The sequence below is a fragment of the Atractosteus spatula genome, chromosome 14, assembly GCF_055471065.1.
Source record: "Atractosteus spatula isolate fAtrSpa1 chromosome 14, fAtrSpa1.hap1, whole genome shotgun sequence".
In the NCBI taxonomy this organism is placed as follows: Eukaryota; Metazoa; Chordata; class Actinopteri; order Semionotiformes; family Lepisosteidae; genus Atractosteus; species Atractosteus spatula.
Genome location: NC_142719.1, coordinates 4,408,839 through 4,425,151, shown reverse-complemented (window position 1 = coordinate 4,425,151; position 16,313 = coordinate 4,408,839). Strand labels below are relative to the sequence as shown.

The following is a 16,313-nucleotide window of genomic DNA, read 5'->3' as shown; positions in this document are numbered from 1 at the left end:
ATGTGGCATAAAGTGTTACAATCATGTGCCCCTGGCATTCCCTTCCCCCTCAACATCTTAAAAGGAATACTTAAGAAACAGTAGAAACATGTTTTTTTTTTTAAATTGTGAGATAATACTCCACTGTCTGAAACCTAGCAAAGCTTAGGCTAAGTCTGGAAAATTCTGAAGTATGCTAGATGAATCAGCAAGCGCAGACCAGTCTTAAATACAAAACAAGACTTTATTTCTAAGAAAGAAAATATATTTAAACACAGAAGTAGCCAAATAAAGTGGAAAACGAGTTTGGGTTTCTTTCAATTTATTCCTTCAGAGACACATTTAAGACATGTTAATTATCATGTCATGACTGAGAAAACAAACAAAAGCAGTCTTACAGCATGAGCTCAAATAGTTTTAATTATGTTGCTTTAAAAACTACATCATTCACACAATGCATGTATCACAAGCATTTAATATCAAGAGTTTGTATATTACATGACAAATAGCAATTTACATAGAACAAATTTAAATTAACAAACACGATTTTGATGCTTTTAGCATTAGGTAATAGCAAAAACCAGACAAAATGAAGATAAGGAAGTTTTCTTTCTTTAAAAGAAAAAAAATCCATTGTGCTTTCAACCATTTCCAGCTGCAGAGAAGGCAGTTGATATCTTCTGATTGTGCATTATTTGCAGCCCATCTAGCTTTCCACCAAATAAAAGGCTATGAAATGTTTCTGTTGTCTACTAGAGGACAAACACAAAAGCATTCATTTTGCATGTCTCAAGGCAGAAAAAAAGATATGGGATTAAAATTTAGCTTAAATTTACGTTGCTGTTGCACTGCTTCGTCCTCATAATCCATAATAAGGAAAAGCTTCACTCTTTGCATATCTCAAAGATGGGTATGGCTGTAGTACTCTTGCACAGTTTCCGAAACTCTGAAGAGAACAGGCATGATTGTCTGTCAAACTGAGGACAGGGTACCTCTGACCACACGTCCTGCCTTTGTATTTCCTGAGTAAAACAAGAGCATTCGGCCTTTTTTTTTCTCCTCAAAGAGGGGTTCGAGAACGCGACCGTTTTCAGATTGGACTGAGCCACTATGTTAAGTCTACTGGGTCTCTGCCTGCAGCAAGTCATAACAGCACAAAACCTGTCACCCCCTCCCACCCCCCCGCAACCTGCACACAGTCAAGCAAGAACAATAAAATCTACGAACCACGCACAGCCAACAGCCATGGCCTGTTTCTGTGATACAACTGTCCCGCTGATCAAATCTCTCTCATGAAAGGCAAATGTGTACAATAACAAAATGTTTAAAATGTGTAACCCGACACCCCTGGATAAGTGCTACTGCATCATTCATATAGAATCTGTACATATATATTAATGTGGCGGTGAGCCTCCAGCTCCCTCCTCCAAATAAATAAATTACAAAAAAACAGAACAAGAGAAAGACGGAGAGGCTTCAAATTATTAAGGGTTATACAGGACATGCAGCCCCATCTCACAGGGGTGTGAAGTTCTCAAGACTTTGTGTAACAGTATATACCACACCACGACGGCTCTCTTTGGGACATTGATCTAGAATGCAGTCCACTGTTTTTTTCATCAGCTTCTGAGCATTATCAATCAGCACAGAAAGGCTTTCACAAGAGGAGTTTCTAGTTCACAAAATGGAAAGCAAGGTATTTGTAGTGTGTTATGAATGTGCAGTGCGACCCCTACAGTATAGAGGTATCTTATCGGATGGTCTGAAACTGAACGCTGTAAACTGCAATGTACTGGTTCAGACACTTGACTTTGTTATAGTGCACTCACAACACAAGGCAGCAGTATTGGCAATTTACTGTGCAATCACGGCTTTGAGCAACTCCTAGAGAAATTTTGTGCAATTCTGTTGCTGTGAAGGAAGAGAAAAAAAAAGGATTTTAAAAATTAAAGCAATCATGGAGCAAATACTCAATCCGAGTGCAAGGATTTTATTCATTGCTGCCTTTTAACTAGTACTCTACCAGTCTCAAGTGGATTTAAATTGGAATGGGGTATAATTGTGTAGCTTTCTAAAGTAAATCAAATCCTTTCCTAAACACCACCTGTGTCAGACATTGCCTTCCGAGAACATGTGCTTAGAAAAAATTGTAAGCAAATTATAGTGCAAAGCAAAATATATTTTGGCAACTTCAGGGATCATTCTGATAAAACACAGAGTGATGAATGATACTTTGGACCAGCATATAATCACAAGAAATTACACACAATCTACCGGAACATATCTCTAGCTATTCAGCTGAAAATAAGGAGCAAAATCTTACTTTTTTAATCTATGCTGACTGAACCGAGGAAGAGCTTGTGTTGTGATTCTAGTTTTGCTCTTTCTAATTGCTAAATGATCAGCATTTTTAGTGCATGTGAGCTGAAATGGAAAACAAGCAACTTTTTTTCTTTTTTTTTAAATTAATCTGAAATATATTACAGTAGCCCAAATTCTAATTTATCTCCAAATAGAGACACCTTCAAAATATCTTAGACCAGAAACACATTTTAAGTGCACATTTCTTCTCAAATAAATAAAAATATATATATAAATGTCCAGTTTAAACAAATCGAGCTCACAATAGTAAAATGCCCCAAATAATAACATTAAGAATTTATAAAAGAAGAAGTCATCTCTGATTTTAAAATAAACACTGCACCTATTCATCATGCATTTCAGAATTGTCCATTATTATTGAAATGCTGAGAGATGAATTATTAAATAGAAATATCAATGTCTGTTCTTGGCTTTACCAGTTTGGGCGCAAAAGAAAATTGCACTGTTTACACCTCTGAAGATTAAACATGTTTAATGGACAATACAACTTACCAAACCTATTTGTACAATTACTTTACAGCCTCTCTCTCACACACACATTATGATTTAAGTTTAATGTTGGGGCGCTCATAGTTATGGTTGTGACACACCTAAGCCCTTGTCTATTGTTGTGTTTTACGGTGAATTTAAGCTGCTTCAGAAGGTATAATACAACCTACATTCTTTTCAGAGATAGGATATGTGCAATAGATTTCTAGGGTTTTTAAGAGAGTTGTTAAATATTTTGGAAATGTAAAGGTGTCTCTCCAACACTTATTTTTTAATGATTGCACATTTCCAAAGACTTTGCAATGATTATGTACATCACCACAGGCTTGACAACTTAAGTGAGATCCCTGAAAGGTCTTTGGGAATCGCGTATATAAGTACAAGGCAGTTTGTATAGCTTGTCTTCCATCTACCCAGCATGACTCAAATGTGATTTCCCCTGCTGTGATTGCATGGTACTGATCAAAGCTTCGTTTTAAAGAAAAAAACAGCAGCTCTTTTTAAGGTATCAGAAAACCTTGCCAATCATTTTGGAAGTGGCCAGAGGCAAGTTTCAGGCACTTGCTGGGGGGAAATCTAACTGTGTTCTTTTTAAAACCGAAGACCGTTCGTAAGATGCTCTGCTTGTCTGGTTGTGCCTGATTACAGGGTTAAAACTGCGAACGGCGAAGGGAGAGGATCAGTAGCCCTGATTGAAAAGTTAGTCTGAAGGCAGAAGGTGAGAAACGGTTTGTGGTTTTTTTTCCACAATCCAGCTTTTCAATCATAGAATAAAAGAAACAATCATCTTTGGTTATATCATTACACGCGATCAATATGTACATTTTAGTTTCACGTACTCCTGTACTGAACTTGAGGCACACTTTCTTCTCATGGCCTTTCTTTGTTTTTGTTCTCCGAGTCTCGAAGGAGCAAATTCTTCAGAAGCGAGATCTGAGAGCCTGTCAAATAAGAGTCTTGCTCGTGGCGGCTGTTGTTGTGTTTTTCTTACAAAGCCTCAAACATCTGGCAGGCGCGTAGCTCGAATGCGGCCAGCGAGTCCGAAAAGGCAGAAGTCTTTGGTCAGGTTTCAATGGATAAAGCTAAAAAAAGATGTAAAATGCGAAATGACAAAGTACAGTCACACATGCGGTAAGTTTTTTTTTTCCTCTCTTTTCTTTTTTTTTGCTGTTCCAAACTCTTGTTCCTCTAGTACGGCCGCCACACGGTCTCGTCCATCCTCCCTGGGGTGGTCATTGTTGTCGGGGAGTTGCTATGGCTACCGTCGGCCTCGATGCCGTCGCTGTGGCTCGTCAGGTTTGTATTCATGAGGTTGTTGCCCGTCGTGGCGCTGGTGCAGGAGGGCAGCATTCTGGTTGGGGACCGCTCGCCACCGGCGGTGACCATGGAGAACTGGTAGGACCCCGAGCCCGTGCCGTAGTACAGGTGGTAGGGAGAGGAGTTGGCCTGGAACGGCCCGCTCTGGTTCTGAGAGGGGCCCGGGTAGGGAGGGGGCAGGTACGTGTGGTACCGGGAGGACGCCGACATGCTGGTCATGCTGATGCCTCCGATGCCGGTGCTGGAGGGGCTGGCGGAGTAGGTGAAGCCCGGGTAGTGCATGCGCGGGTCCGAGAAGCGGGGGTCTGCAAGGGTCGACAGAGAGGGGAACTGCCGGGGGTTGGAGAAGATGTCGGAGGTCCCTGCGCAGGAAGAGAAGAGAACGAACATGAGCTGGAAGAATAACTGGGGGGGGAGGAAAACAAATCCTCTGTTTGTCCTCTCGGCCAGAATTAATTTTTTTCCAACTGTTACTCGCATAAAGGGTTCCCAAACCGTCATGGAGCAAAGCAATTTCTTTGGGGAAAAAAATGTTCAAGGCAGGCACTGTTTTCTTCAGATTTATCAGCTATGCAGATTCTGGTTGATCCCTGAATGCTTTTATTTAAAAGAAGGTCACTTTCTGAAAAGGATTAGTGAATGTGGAAGAAAAAACTCAAAGGAATTATCGGAAAATTAAGTACAGACATTTCAATCAGTCAATCAGACAAGAGTCTTGGCTACTGCCTTACGTTTGTACATATTTTGGTAGAACTTTCCAAAGTGTTATTTCTGAAATGGCTTACTGACATTAATCCTGGGTCTAACACTGCAACTATCAAGAGTGTTGGGATTTGATACAAGTGCTCTAAATGGAATAACTCAAAACCTGCAGTTGTTTTCTTCTGTTTTTGCTCCTGAAAGGAAACAGGAACTCTGACAAGCACACAGCCCTTTGACTTGAATTATAAGCGATTTCTCAGAGATTTTTGCAGTGGAAGCCCAGCATAATGGAATCCAGCTGCAGATTTCTGTTTAGTCATCAGAGGTTAAAACACATGATTTGGGTAAACGTAAGTGCAAAATGCAGGAGAGGCTATAAAGACAAGGTGCTAAATGTATTTTAAAAAAATGAACATGCTCTTACAGGTTGCGACACAACCAAACCAGAGAGAGAAAAAACACATAAGAGAAACTGTCAAAGTCTATCTCATTTTAAGCAATAAGTTCTGAAGCTCAGAAACACTTTTTTTTTTCTCTTCAGGCTGCATCAATAGAGGCATTGTGAGCCGAGAGCAGCATGCTTTATAAACAGTGACAACTTGTTTGGCTGTTGTGTAACGTTTGCAATAAATATAAAGGAAGAACTCAAACAGGAAACCGTGCAGCCAGCGCTCTCGGTCATACAAGCACGCAAAGCAGCTTCGCAGAAACGAGAGGGAGGGAGAAGACGCCGATGCAAACGAACAGGGCATACTCTGGAAAGGCTCAATACAGCTTTTTCAATTGTTACATTAATAGAAATTATTGTCACCGGCACTGAGCGTTCCAAAACACTTTCAACAACTCGACTTTCCCACTACAATTTGAACGACTTGTCTGTATGATACGTGGGGGGTGGGTTTAAGATTAAATCTGATTCTTAAATCTGTCACAAGTGTGCCAGTTTTCGCAATATCGGTAGCACACCCTTTACCTCAGATGACAGCTCATAAGAAGAGATCGCTGACTAGATGCTGTGAATACTGCACACTTGGGCTACACCAGAGAAACACGAAATTCAGCACGGCTGAGGTGAAATTCTGCAACTTCAGATGCGTGGACTGGAGTGCCCTGGAACAGATTCCAGGCATATCTGATGAGCACACAGGGAGGAAGCATGCAGACTCCGGGGAAGCAATCATTGCACCGTGGTGCCACCTAGCACAACTGCAAGAAAACAGCAGGCAGATTTGGATCCAACCCCTGTTTCTGTGTCCTGTCACAGCAGCCGACACGTCTGATGAATAGGCCACCTGGAGCATGATACTCGTGGATCAACAAGGTCCGAGAAACCATTGAAGGCTCTAAAAGTGTACTCCCATAAAAAGCACTGCTAATCTCGTTCATCTAACAACAACAAAAAATCTTCAAGGTTTTTCCCTATTTAGAATAAATGTGACATGTTTTAACACTCCACACTGCCCCTGAGATCTCCCCCCTTCCTTGCCCTGTGTAGTGTAGTGTAGCATTTCAGCGACTAATGAGGCTAGAAGGTACACCTGGCCAACCCCAGTCCTGGAGAGTCACAATCCAGCCGGTTTTATGGGTCACTCTTAAATCATCCATTTCTAAGTGCATGTGACAACTGTGCTTTGATCATTGAAACAGGTGATGTGATCAGTGAAGTAGTTTAGAGATCATTTGACATGGAAGTTCAAATATCTTAAGGTCTACAGCTGGCCATTCCTGACTATACTGGACCAATTAGCTCTCTAAATTGATCAAAACTCACCTGTTCCAAGTCTAAACCAAGTGATAAATTAGAGATGATTTAATAGTGAGCTAAAAAACTTGCTGAACTGGGACACTTCAGAAGCAGGGTTGGAGATTCTTGTTTTGTATCATGGCCAGAGAGCACTAGATACAGTAGGTTTCATGTTTGGAATTTTAAATGATCATCCCCCCATATTGTTCCATATAACCGGGAACAGCAAACATCAAAAAGCTTAAAGGTCAAGACTTGCAAACCCAGCAGCCAAACACGATCCTTGATTTACTCTGTAGAATTTGTCTGTTGTATTTTTTTTTTCCTGGAGCAATAAAACTTTTTCCCACTGTCTTGCTGGTGACATTTACACATAAAGAGTGTGTAAAACTTGAATTTCTAAAGATAAAAGGGTGTGCTTTCTTTCCAGAGGGATGAGTGCACGCAAACCCCCTTGCATGCCAACAACTATTTAGAATGTCTCATCTTAAGTCTCAAGAATTTGGTTTGCTTTGCAAATGGCTCATTGCAATTTCCACGGCTTTTTAAAAAAAATCGACACAGGATCTTTTGCAGTCAAAATTCTCTCTGCTTCTGTTTGTTTTGTGAAGAGCCCGTGGTATAGAGTAAGTATCTGATTTCATGCAAGCAGAACCCATGGACTGCGCTCTTGTTGATTGGGAGGAACTAGTTCACCCACTAAGTCCTTCAGGGCTCCTGAAAACTAGAACAGGTTTTCTTTTCTCTAAATACCGGCTTAATGCTGAGCTTCCCAGAATAAAATGACAACTGTGGGCTTGGAAGAACCCTGATGTTACCTCCTTAAATACACTGAATGTAGCTCGTTCTTCCTCCAACAGTGAAGCATGCTTAATCTCTGTTCACTGCAACTGAAATGTGCTGTGGAGGGATGCTCAGAACAGAATTTGGGATATTGTCAGATTTCAATGTTCTGTGCAGCAGAGGTGAATTAGTGTTGTATTTAGAACATTGTGTGCCAGAGCTGATTTCTTAGAGCCAGGTTAGTAAAGGTGTCTGCTTGGCATAAAAAGGACGGCACTAGACTACTCCGAAGTTTGTTGTCCTAATATGCAGTTGTGTTTGGACTATTTGCTTATGATAGAAACTGATTTGTTAGTTAACATAAGATGCAATATTGGCTTTAACAGAATTCAAATCTCTGCCATTCACCTGCGAATTGTTTTTCTAAGCTTAATGCAAAATGCCGTAGGTATGTATTACACATGGAAATTTTTCAGATGCAAATGGGCAGAAACAGAAGCCCTAACCTCAGACTGTTGGCTTTCAAGCAGGATTTTCTTATTCTTTTTCATTCCAGACCACACATTTTTTGAAAGGGATAACTGCACCTCGAACATGGCTGTGTCCTCAAGATTATGCACAGTGCTTAGGCTTAGTTTCAGGACCACACTAAAATATTTCTACTATTACCAGATCTATATATAATAAGGTACAACTGTAGAGTAAGAAAACAACCAAAAAGATTTTAACCACTAAAGAAACTCAATGATACCATGGAACACAGTATGGAGAGGTCACCAATGAAAATAAAACAGGGGATTGCAAGCTGTTGTGACAGCTTACAGCTGTCAGTGCTCTATTGCCATGTTGCAATAAGGAAATACGACTATGACTATTATGTGTTAGTTTCAGGCAGTGCCACAGCTCTGACACAGCTGAAGTAAGCAAAACAAAGTCTGATTTCATGTGGGAGCAAAACTGCAATTGGTCAGGGCCTCCATTTCCACATGAAAGCACCACTGCTTTTCAGGCTTTTTCTCAAACTGGAAATCAGGAGTGCCCTGTTGCATTGTTTACCATGGCTGTTCCAAATCCACGGTCTCACGACTAAAGAACTAAAACTAAAGAAATGTGAGGATACTCCTGTTTCTCACTTCATTAAAAAATTAGGTTATGGCGGAGCAGCTCAGGAATTCTATAGTAACACCTCCACAGACCCCAAAAAAAAAGTGCCGTCTCTCTCCCCCTCATTAGCTGACACAACAACAATCCTTTGAATTGTCTCACGCCCACACTTCTGTCTTCCAGCCTAGACGATGCATCATCCCTGCAGTTTTAGTCAAGCAAAATTCCAGATAAATTGAACTAATAAATAACAATTCTGTATACTCACTGCCATATGTTTACATGGAACACCAGATACCAAGATGTGACTCATCTGACTAAAAGATAGTAGAACTGACTGAGGGGGATGATTCAGTACAGAGGCACTTTCAGCTAATCAGAACAAGACCAACAAGTCAAGAGAAAGAGATGGAAGTGTGCCAGTGTGGTAGGTTATTTGAGGAATGTCCTGGGAAACAATACCTAAAGGCAATCTAAACATTTTTAAGTGCTGTCTGTGCTGAGAAAAAGAACACCCTTGAGAAATTGAAGCCAGGAGGAGGTGTGAAGAATTGGAAAAAATACCCACCCCTCCACCCTGAACAGGTAAATGAATAGCAGATGTTTGTTTGCACAGTGGGATAATCGACAGAGCAATGCTGTTGGTTTGGCTGTGATTCATCGTTGTGTTAAACGGTGTATGAATGCCATTGTCATTCTTAGAGGTTTTGCTGTCAAAGAAGCAGTGCGCCCTGTTTTTGCTTGACAATCACGTCAAGCTCTCAAAATATGCCCCATGTGGGAAAACTAAAAATAATTTAGTGTTAAGATGGCCCTTCAGGCACTTACCTCTATCCAAGCCAAATTCAGCTATCTTTTCCAAACTTGTTAAGACAAACTAGTAATTGTGTCAATTTGCAGTAGCTCACCACACCCCCATGCTTAGGCTGTGATTGGGCACTCCTAGACCTCAGCGATGACATGAGATGACACTTAATTCTACACTAATTAAAGCAAAAGACACAGTAATGGAAATACATTTGTCTGTGTGGAGCAAGTGGCTACCTTTCCAATGTCTACTCAGATAAGGTCAGAAGGCATTTTCTTCATTTTATGTTTGGAATAGGCAGCTGTTTTTTATACCACTCCCTCTCAATTTGGAGTCCACACTTTTGTCACTGAACTTGGCTTTATTCCAGCAACCTTCATACCAGCTCTGGGGGCTGGGAGGGGGCTGTGTGTGCTGGCCTCTGAAACCTGTTATTGGGGGTGCATGCTATGAGCCCCACAGTGACAGCAGCTGAGTTAGCACCAACTGGAGGAGGGGTGCAGCTCTCACTGACACCAATGGCAAGATGGGGTGCACAGAGGGTCAATGGGTTCACTGTTGTTTGACAGGCCAGGTGTGTGTGGCCACTCAGGGAATCCCAGTGTCGTTTGCCTAATGGCAATGCTCAGGCTTGAAGCTGTCTACTGATCTACTGGTCTTAAGTTCATCCTGAGGAGGAAAGCGAGAAAGCACTGGCCTCATATCATTGAGTTTGCTTACCTGACCATCTCAGATCATCTTCCACCTTGCATGTTTTTAAAGGTAAACTGGGAGGGTCAATTTGTTCAGTCCACAGAGCTGTAAATATTAAAATAGCGCATTGATCATTGAGCACAATACTTTATTTAATGCTAATGTTTCTAAGTCTGTAATCTGCTAAGTCTACCATGAAAAGTTACATTTTGGAACAGAAATGAAGTGCAAAGCTTGCTACGAAAGTTGCAAAAGCTGGCATGAATTAATATTATTATTGCTCTACTTTTGACTGTTATATCAAAACTCGTACAAATGCATTCGCATCACCGTAATTCTCAGCAACTGTTTGCTTTTCAAAGTATTGCTACTCCTGGAAGCATAGAATTTCCATCTGAAGAAATCTGAATCTGGTCATCGCGTATTTATGCTAATGCAAGAAAAAAGGCACAGAGCATTGAATGTTCAATTGCGTTTAAGAACAAAATGGTCAAAATCTTTTAGAACGAAAATGACAGTGAATCTCTTAACACTAGTGCTGTGTACTGTGCAGTTCATCAGTCTGTATGAGGGAAGATATACAGCCAGATTATGTGAACTTGTTGCTTGTTGAAAAAAGGAAAATGGCGTCAAAACATATGAAGACATCCCAGAGGCATTATAAATAAATTTGAGCTAAAACGTCACTAAAATAAAAAAAAACTCTAAATGAGAATTTGTCAGGAGATGGACCGATTATTTAGCCTTCAGTGCCTTTGTTAAATATAAAAGGGACAGAATGCCTGTCCGCTGGTAGGGTTTGCATTGCACGGTTCTTCTTTCTGACATACAAGCTTACGTCAAAAATGATTCAACAAACACTTTTGTTCCTGGTAAAAAATGTGATGATCCTGCCACAGGCATCTGCCAATTAGACATGCAAATAAAAGCTGCTGTTGCTTTAGCTGTTACAAGCGATTCTACTGTGCAAAGGAAATGCAGACAGACCTATTTTCAAAAGCATAGACCTAATAACATTTAGCACAATAATAAAGTCTCCTGAAAGATCATTTCTCTTGAATGTCACCCTTCAGTTAGTGAATTTACATGCTACATTGAAAGGTATTGTCAGAGATCGTTCACGATCTAATCTCAGAAAGAGTTAAAACTCTCCCTGGCATGCTCCATTTATCATATTTCAAAATCTGTTTCCCTTCCCTGGTTTCCAACAGAAGCCAGTTTATAAATCTGGGGAACCTTTTTTTGATAGATATATGGTAGTTTTTTTTAATTAATTAATTAATAATTAATTTGGAGCTCTGAAGCAGAAAAAACAAAAGCTTGCACAGGACTCGGGATTTGTGTGCGGCAGTCAAGTCTTCCCCTGCGGTATGTACCCCAGATATCTGCTTCACTGCAAGTGGTCAGCACCTGGGGGTCAGCAGAGAGCTGCTTTGGCCAAGGCTGAGAGCCAGTCAGAGGTTTTCGTCTCAGCCACATTCAACAGGCTTTTAATTCTTTCTTAAAAGCAGCAGCTTTTCCTCTAAAATCTGGGGTCAACATTCAGATGCTTGGTAATCTGGTCCCCCTCTTCACAATGGCAAATTCTTACATATAAATGGGGTCATTCAGTAGGTGCAGCAGCTGGTGTGATTTTGAGAAGAAAATAAACATTTCCTTCAAATATTTTGATTGGCAAGCAGACAACTTCAATACCGAGCACAGATTGCCAGTTAACAGAACAGCACAGGGTGGACCTCAGTGTGGCAACCGCTGTATTCTCAGTGTGAACGTGCATAGCTGTACCTGGCTGTTCAACACAAATTCTCCTAAAATGTCCCCCCTTTGCACGGCCTTGTCAAAACTCACTTTTACTTTTAACTGAAAGTGGATGGTTTTGTCATCCTGTGATTGTGGAATCAGTGTCACTGGGAATTTATTTTAGCAGGGTGCCATTCTGGTTTCTGTAATTAACCATACCATTGAAACAACATGAATATGAGAGCTTCCTGTTGTAGGTTCTTGCAAAAGAGGGAGAACAACACAACATCTAGGCTGTTTGGGATCTTTGGAATGGAATCTTGGGCTGCGGGCTCATGCTAAAAATGGTTATCTTACTTTCCTGTACTCAATACAAAATGCAAAAAATTAAGTTATTTTTCCATTAGGTACTTGTAGCTAAATTCCTGGGACCAAAACTGGTGGCCATTATTCGTGTTCTTCTATGTAGAAAATACAACTAGCCAAAGCAAATATTTAAGTATAATATTTTCCCACATTCATTTAAAAAAATAATACTAACTCTCTTAGGAAAAATACATTAATCACCTTTTGAAACACTGGAAATTTCAGTGACTTTTATGCTGTAATTTCATTATTCGCTGGAAGCCACTTCAGTTTTCCAATCGGGAAGGAAAACTGCCATTTTCCTTTGGACCATTTGAAATTTTGTGTTAAAAAAAGACAAAACTTCGAAAACAATGCACAGGGATAAATCAATAATAGGCCACGGATTCTGAAAGCATGGTAACCTTCCAAGCAAATGTATCTTGGCTGGGATCTGCAAGCTTTTGAAAGTCGGAATTTGTAAAACCCGGTTCGCTGCACCTCTTTTTGGCTTATTTTTTGGCCTCAAAACCACTATGTGGCTTTGGCTGTGAAAAGCGGGCATTGCTATTCAAATGAATCCGAACGCCGGCTGCTGCTGTGCACTCTTGCGTTCGACCATGCACAGAAAGAGCAGAGCCACACAGGGCTGCTTCTGAGCTGCTCTGCCCTTCAACAGTGCTGGATTGCCGGGCGGTGTGCATGGATCCCTACCATGGTCGAGAATGAACAGCAACAAAAACCAAGCACAAACAGGAGCACTCTCCAACCCCATCAGGACAGGCTCTGTGCGTTCCCTGCTGTCTGCCCTTGTACAAACACACACATAGCTGAAGGAAAATTAAGACAAACCCAAACCTGAAGTGGGAGCCTGCTCTAATATGGCATTTTTAATATTTACACTCTGTTGCACAAGCTCCCCAGACAGTATGGTGCAAGCCCATGGAACCTGTTACACGGCTGTGTCTGCAAACGCACCGATAAATCAGGTTTAGTGTTAAGCAACTGGCTTGTCTCATTTCCAAGATGTTTTTCGGCTGCTCATCAACGGGAGCACAAACTTAAAGCTGTCTTCTTAAAGCAAACGCAGTTTGCTTGCCACTCCAAAAAACCCTGCCTGTTACAAAGTTACGCTGCCTAAGCACCGAGTGTTTCATAATGGGATCGAATCCCGATTCATACAAAACATCACGTAATCAAAGAAAATAATCTGATGGCCTCGATACTAATAATCAACAGCAAATAGGACAAAGCTTCACAGTTGTGGTCAATGGATCTGTTAAATACTCAACTCACTTCTTAGGTAAAATTCATAGCAAAGTCACATCGGCTGCTTTCTGGTGAGTTAAGTGGACAAGAGAGCATCTCACCACCTCCACCAGTGGATGGGACACTAGTTCAGTGCAGGGATCACCCCTCCAGCTATGCTGGTCCCTACTTATACAGCTGGCTGGACTGGAGCCACTGGGGTGCAATACCTCACTCGAGGCACTACAGCACAGCAGTGTCTGCGCTGAGGACTTGCTTGAGCCCACAAGCCAGGAGTTCAAAGCCTTGCCCTCAATGCTGTTGTACCCCACACTTACTCTTTACCTAAATCTAAAACTAATGAAATTAAAAAGTCGACACTGGTATGACCCACATGAATGCAACAGTGTGCACTTGAATGTGCGAAAGACGTTCTATATCCTGAACAGAGTAATTCCGGTAAATAAAAGTAAGAAGAAAAGCTGTGAGTTTCAGGACCCCACTGGCAGCTACAGGAAATGCTGCAAGTGTGTTTATGAACTGCGTCATTACTGAGACTGTCGCCGTGTCTCTGTTTATTTGGCAAGCGCATTTGTAATAATTTGTCACTGAGGAAATGTGCTGGTGTGTTGTGTGCTTTGTTATAGTACTTTAAAATTCCTGAGAACAGCACTCAACAATTCTGGTTGTTCTTGTGCATGAAGTTGGCTTAAATGTCTATTTCCTATTTCAGAATTTCAGCATAACTTAGAGGGGGGAAGGCATCTTCATAATTATGATTATGATCATTATATCGAGAGGTACTAAAATCACAGCACATGAGTACTGGAAATAATTGCTTTTGCTGCATTTTTGCATCTCAGTATAATTAACATCCTGTACAGCTGCACAGGAGTACGGCTGAGGACTTTGGATTTCGACCCAGTTGGGTCACGGGTTCAAATCCCAGGTGGAGCACTGCTGCTCTTATCCTTTGGTAAGTTTCTCCCCTCGGAATGCCCTGATCTATTAGTGGGCACTCTCACTGTGAGAATTCATTCTCTCCATTGAATTATCTTGTTAAAGGACTAAAAAACAGTCCAACATGTATTAGAGGACTCATATGACAGCCATCGGACATCTCGCAGCCTCTAGAAGAGAACAGGAGGCTCGCGTTCTCGCAAGTCAAAATATTAAAGTCAATGTTAAAATCATAAGAGAAAAGCAATCTTAAGATTAGGAAAATGCTTTTAAAACATAAGTTTGATTTGTATGGATCTCGTACTGTTCGCCTCTGCCCAGCTTTATCCTTTGCCACCTGTTACTATTTTTCAATTGTACCTGGAGTAAACAAAACAATTTTCTTTTCACTTCTAAATTAACTCTCAGTTCCCGACAAAGGTGTGCATGGATTGCCAAACTTGAAAACAGAACCACCCCATGTCTGGAAGACCAGAACAATAGTCTGAAACCCAGCATACGTTAAGAAACTGGTTTCGAGACAAAAATATCCCTCGGGTATGTTGGCCTTGTTGTCGTGTTCCCCAAAACGAGGAAACGTGTCTCCTGGAATAGACCCAGCGTCTATTCTCCAACAGCGCAACTTTCAAGAAACAGGTGACCTGTAGCCAATCAGGAAACGCACAGCGGGCACGAGATGTCGGGTCACATGACTTTGGACGACGGCAACTTCCGTAGAAGATACCACGGTTTGCAACCCGGTTACTGTTCATTGTTTTATTAATTTGTTATTATTACTCAGCACTGTATCTGCGCCTCCCCGTTCTTTTACAAAGTCTTAGGGCAGTAAATAGTGTAGCGCATTGCAATAAAGTCAGAAAAAAAGTGCGCAGCCAGACAATATAAATTGATCTTGTCGATGCATGCATCGTAATGAAACTTAATTGGAGTGCTGACTGTGCTGCACTAGAACTTGCGACATCAACGTATAATTGGCTGTCTCAGTGGAACAGTGTTTCTTGGATGTGTGTTACATATTACAGAGTATGCCTCAGAGAGAATTCAAAGTTTGAAAGCCCAAACATAATTTGGCGCTTTAGACGATAAAGGAGGAATTTAAATAATCTGTGAAAAGCTCAGTAACGTTGTTTACTGTATCAAAAGGTGTACACCATCACCTGTTCTTCAATTGCACACAGCCTGAGCGCCAAATGAGTGGAAGTTATATTTTTAAGGAGCATGCACTGTATTATGTGACATTACCAGCTTAACGCAATTGTGTCTAACAGCGCATTATGAAATTCAAGCACCGTAATTTCGACTTGCTTATTCTATTTAAAAGTTAAAACTTTAAAGCTGTGGTCTGTGCGAATTAGGAAATATGTTTTTCAAGATAACCGGTATTCCTTAAGAAATAAGTAATTACGATGTGTTGTAGACAGTGGAACAGTTACGCTATTTAAGCAAACAAAAAAAGCGTGGGTCTTAATTGTGGGAAACTTAATTTCTCTGTTGAACTGTACACGCGGTTACACAATCAAGCAAGGAGTCTGAGGTCTGTTAAGATGACACAAAACGCAGTGTACAACTGTTAGGTTTCTTAGGGTACACATCATTATTAAAAACATTCGATACAGATAAATGCCTGTGTTTAGTGTAACTTTATGGTGTAAATGGTGCTTGTCGAGTAAACTTGTGTGTAAAACAAAGGAAAAAATGACAAAAAATAACAGGCTAGACATCTCCCTGGGTTAAGTGTTAACCAGCCTACTTAACTTTTTTCAACCTACTCCTTCTGTTGTTTTCCCTATTGGTTGGTGTGCACAGAGACCGTCCCTGTGAAACATAGGCCAGCCTCCCTTCAAACCACAAATGCACCCATAAATAGGGGAGGCGGCTGCAAAATACGTGCTGCAAAGGCTCATTTCTTAATTATTATTTTCTGATTGCCCATGGGAGGAAAGGCGTAAAGGTATTATGCAAGATTAAGCTATGTGGTTTTGGGTTCATTTTTCTCCCCAATAGTCCCTAAGCTTGTGC

General features: G+C 41.0%; 1 protein-coding gene across 2 annotated transcripts in view; it reads right to left on the bottom strand.

Moving 5' to 3' along the window:
* Positions 1-284: 284 nt before the first annotated feature.
* Positions 285-16,313, bottom strand: part of runx3 (RUNX family transcription factor 3) — a 71,504-nt gene continuing 55,475 nt past the window's right edge. The window contains exons 7-8 of one of the 2 annotated variants that reach the window (XM_088932397.1): positions 10,029-10,106; positions 285-4,529 (exon numbers count right to left, since the gene is read on the bottom strand). In XM_088932397.1, coding sequence (XP_088788523.1) covers positions 4,039-4,529; positions 10,029-10,106 — 569 coding nt within the window. In that variant the 3' untranslated portion in view covers positions 285-4,038. The remainder of the gene's footprint in view (positions 4,530-10,028; positions 10,107-16,313) is intronic. The other variant, XM_088932398.1, reaches the window with a different exon arrangement.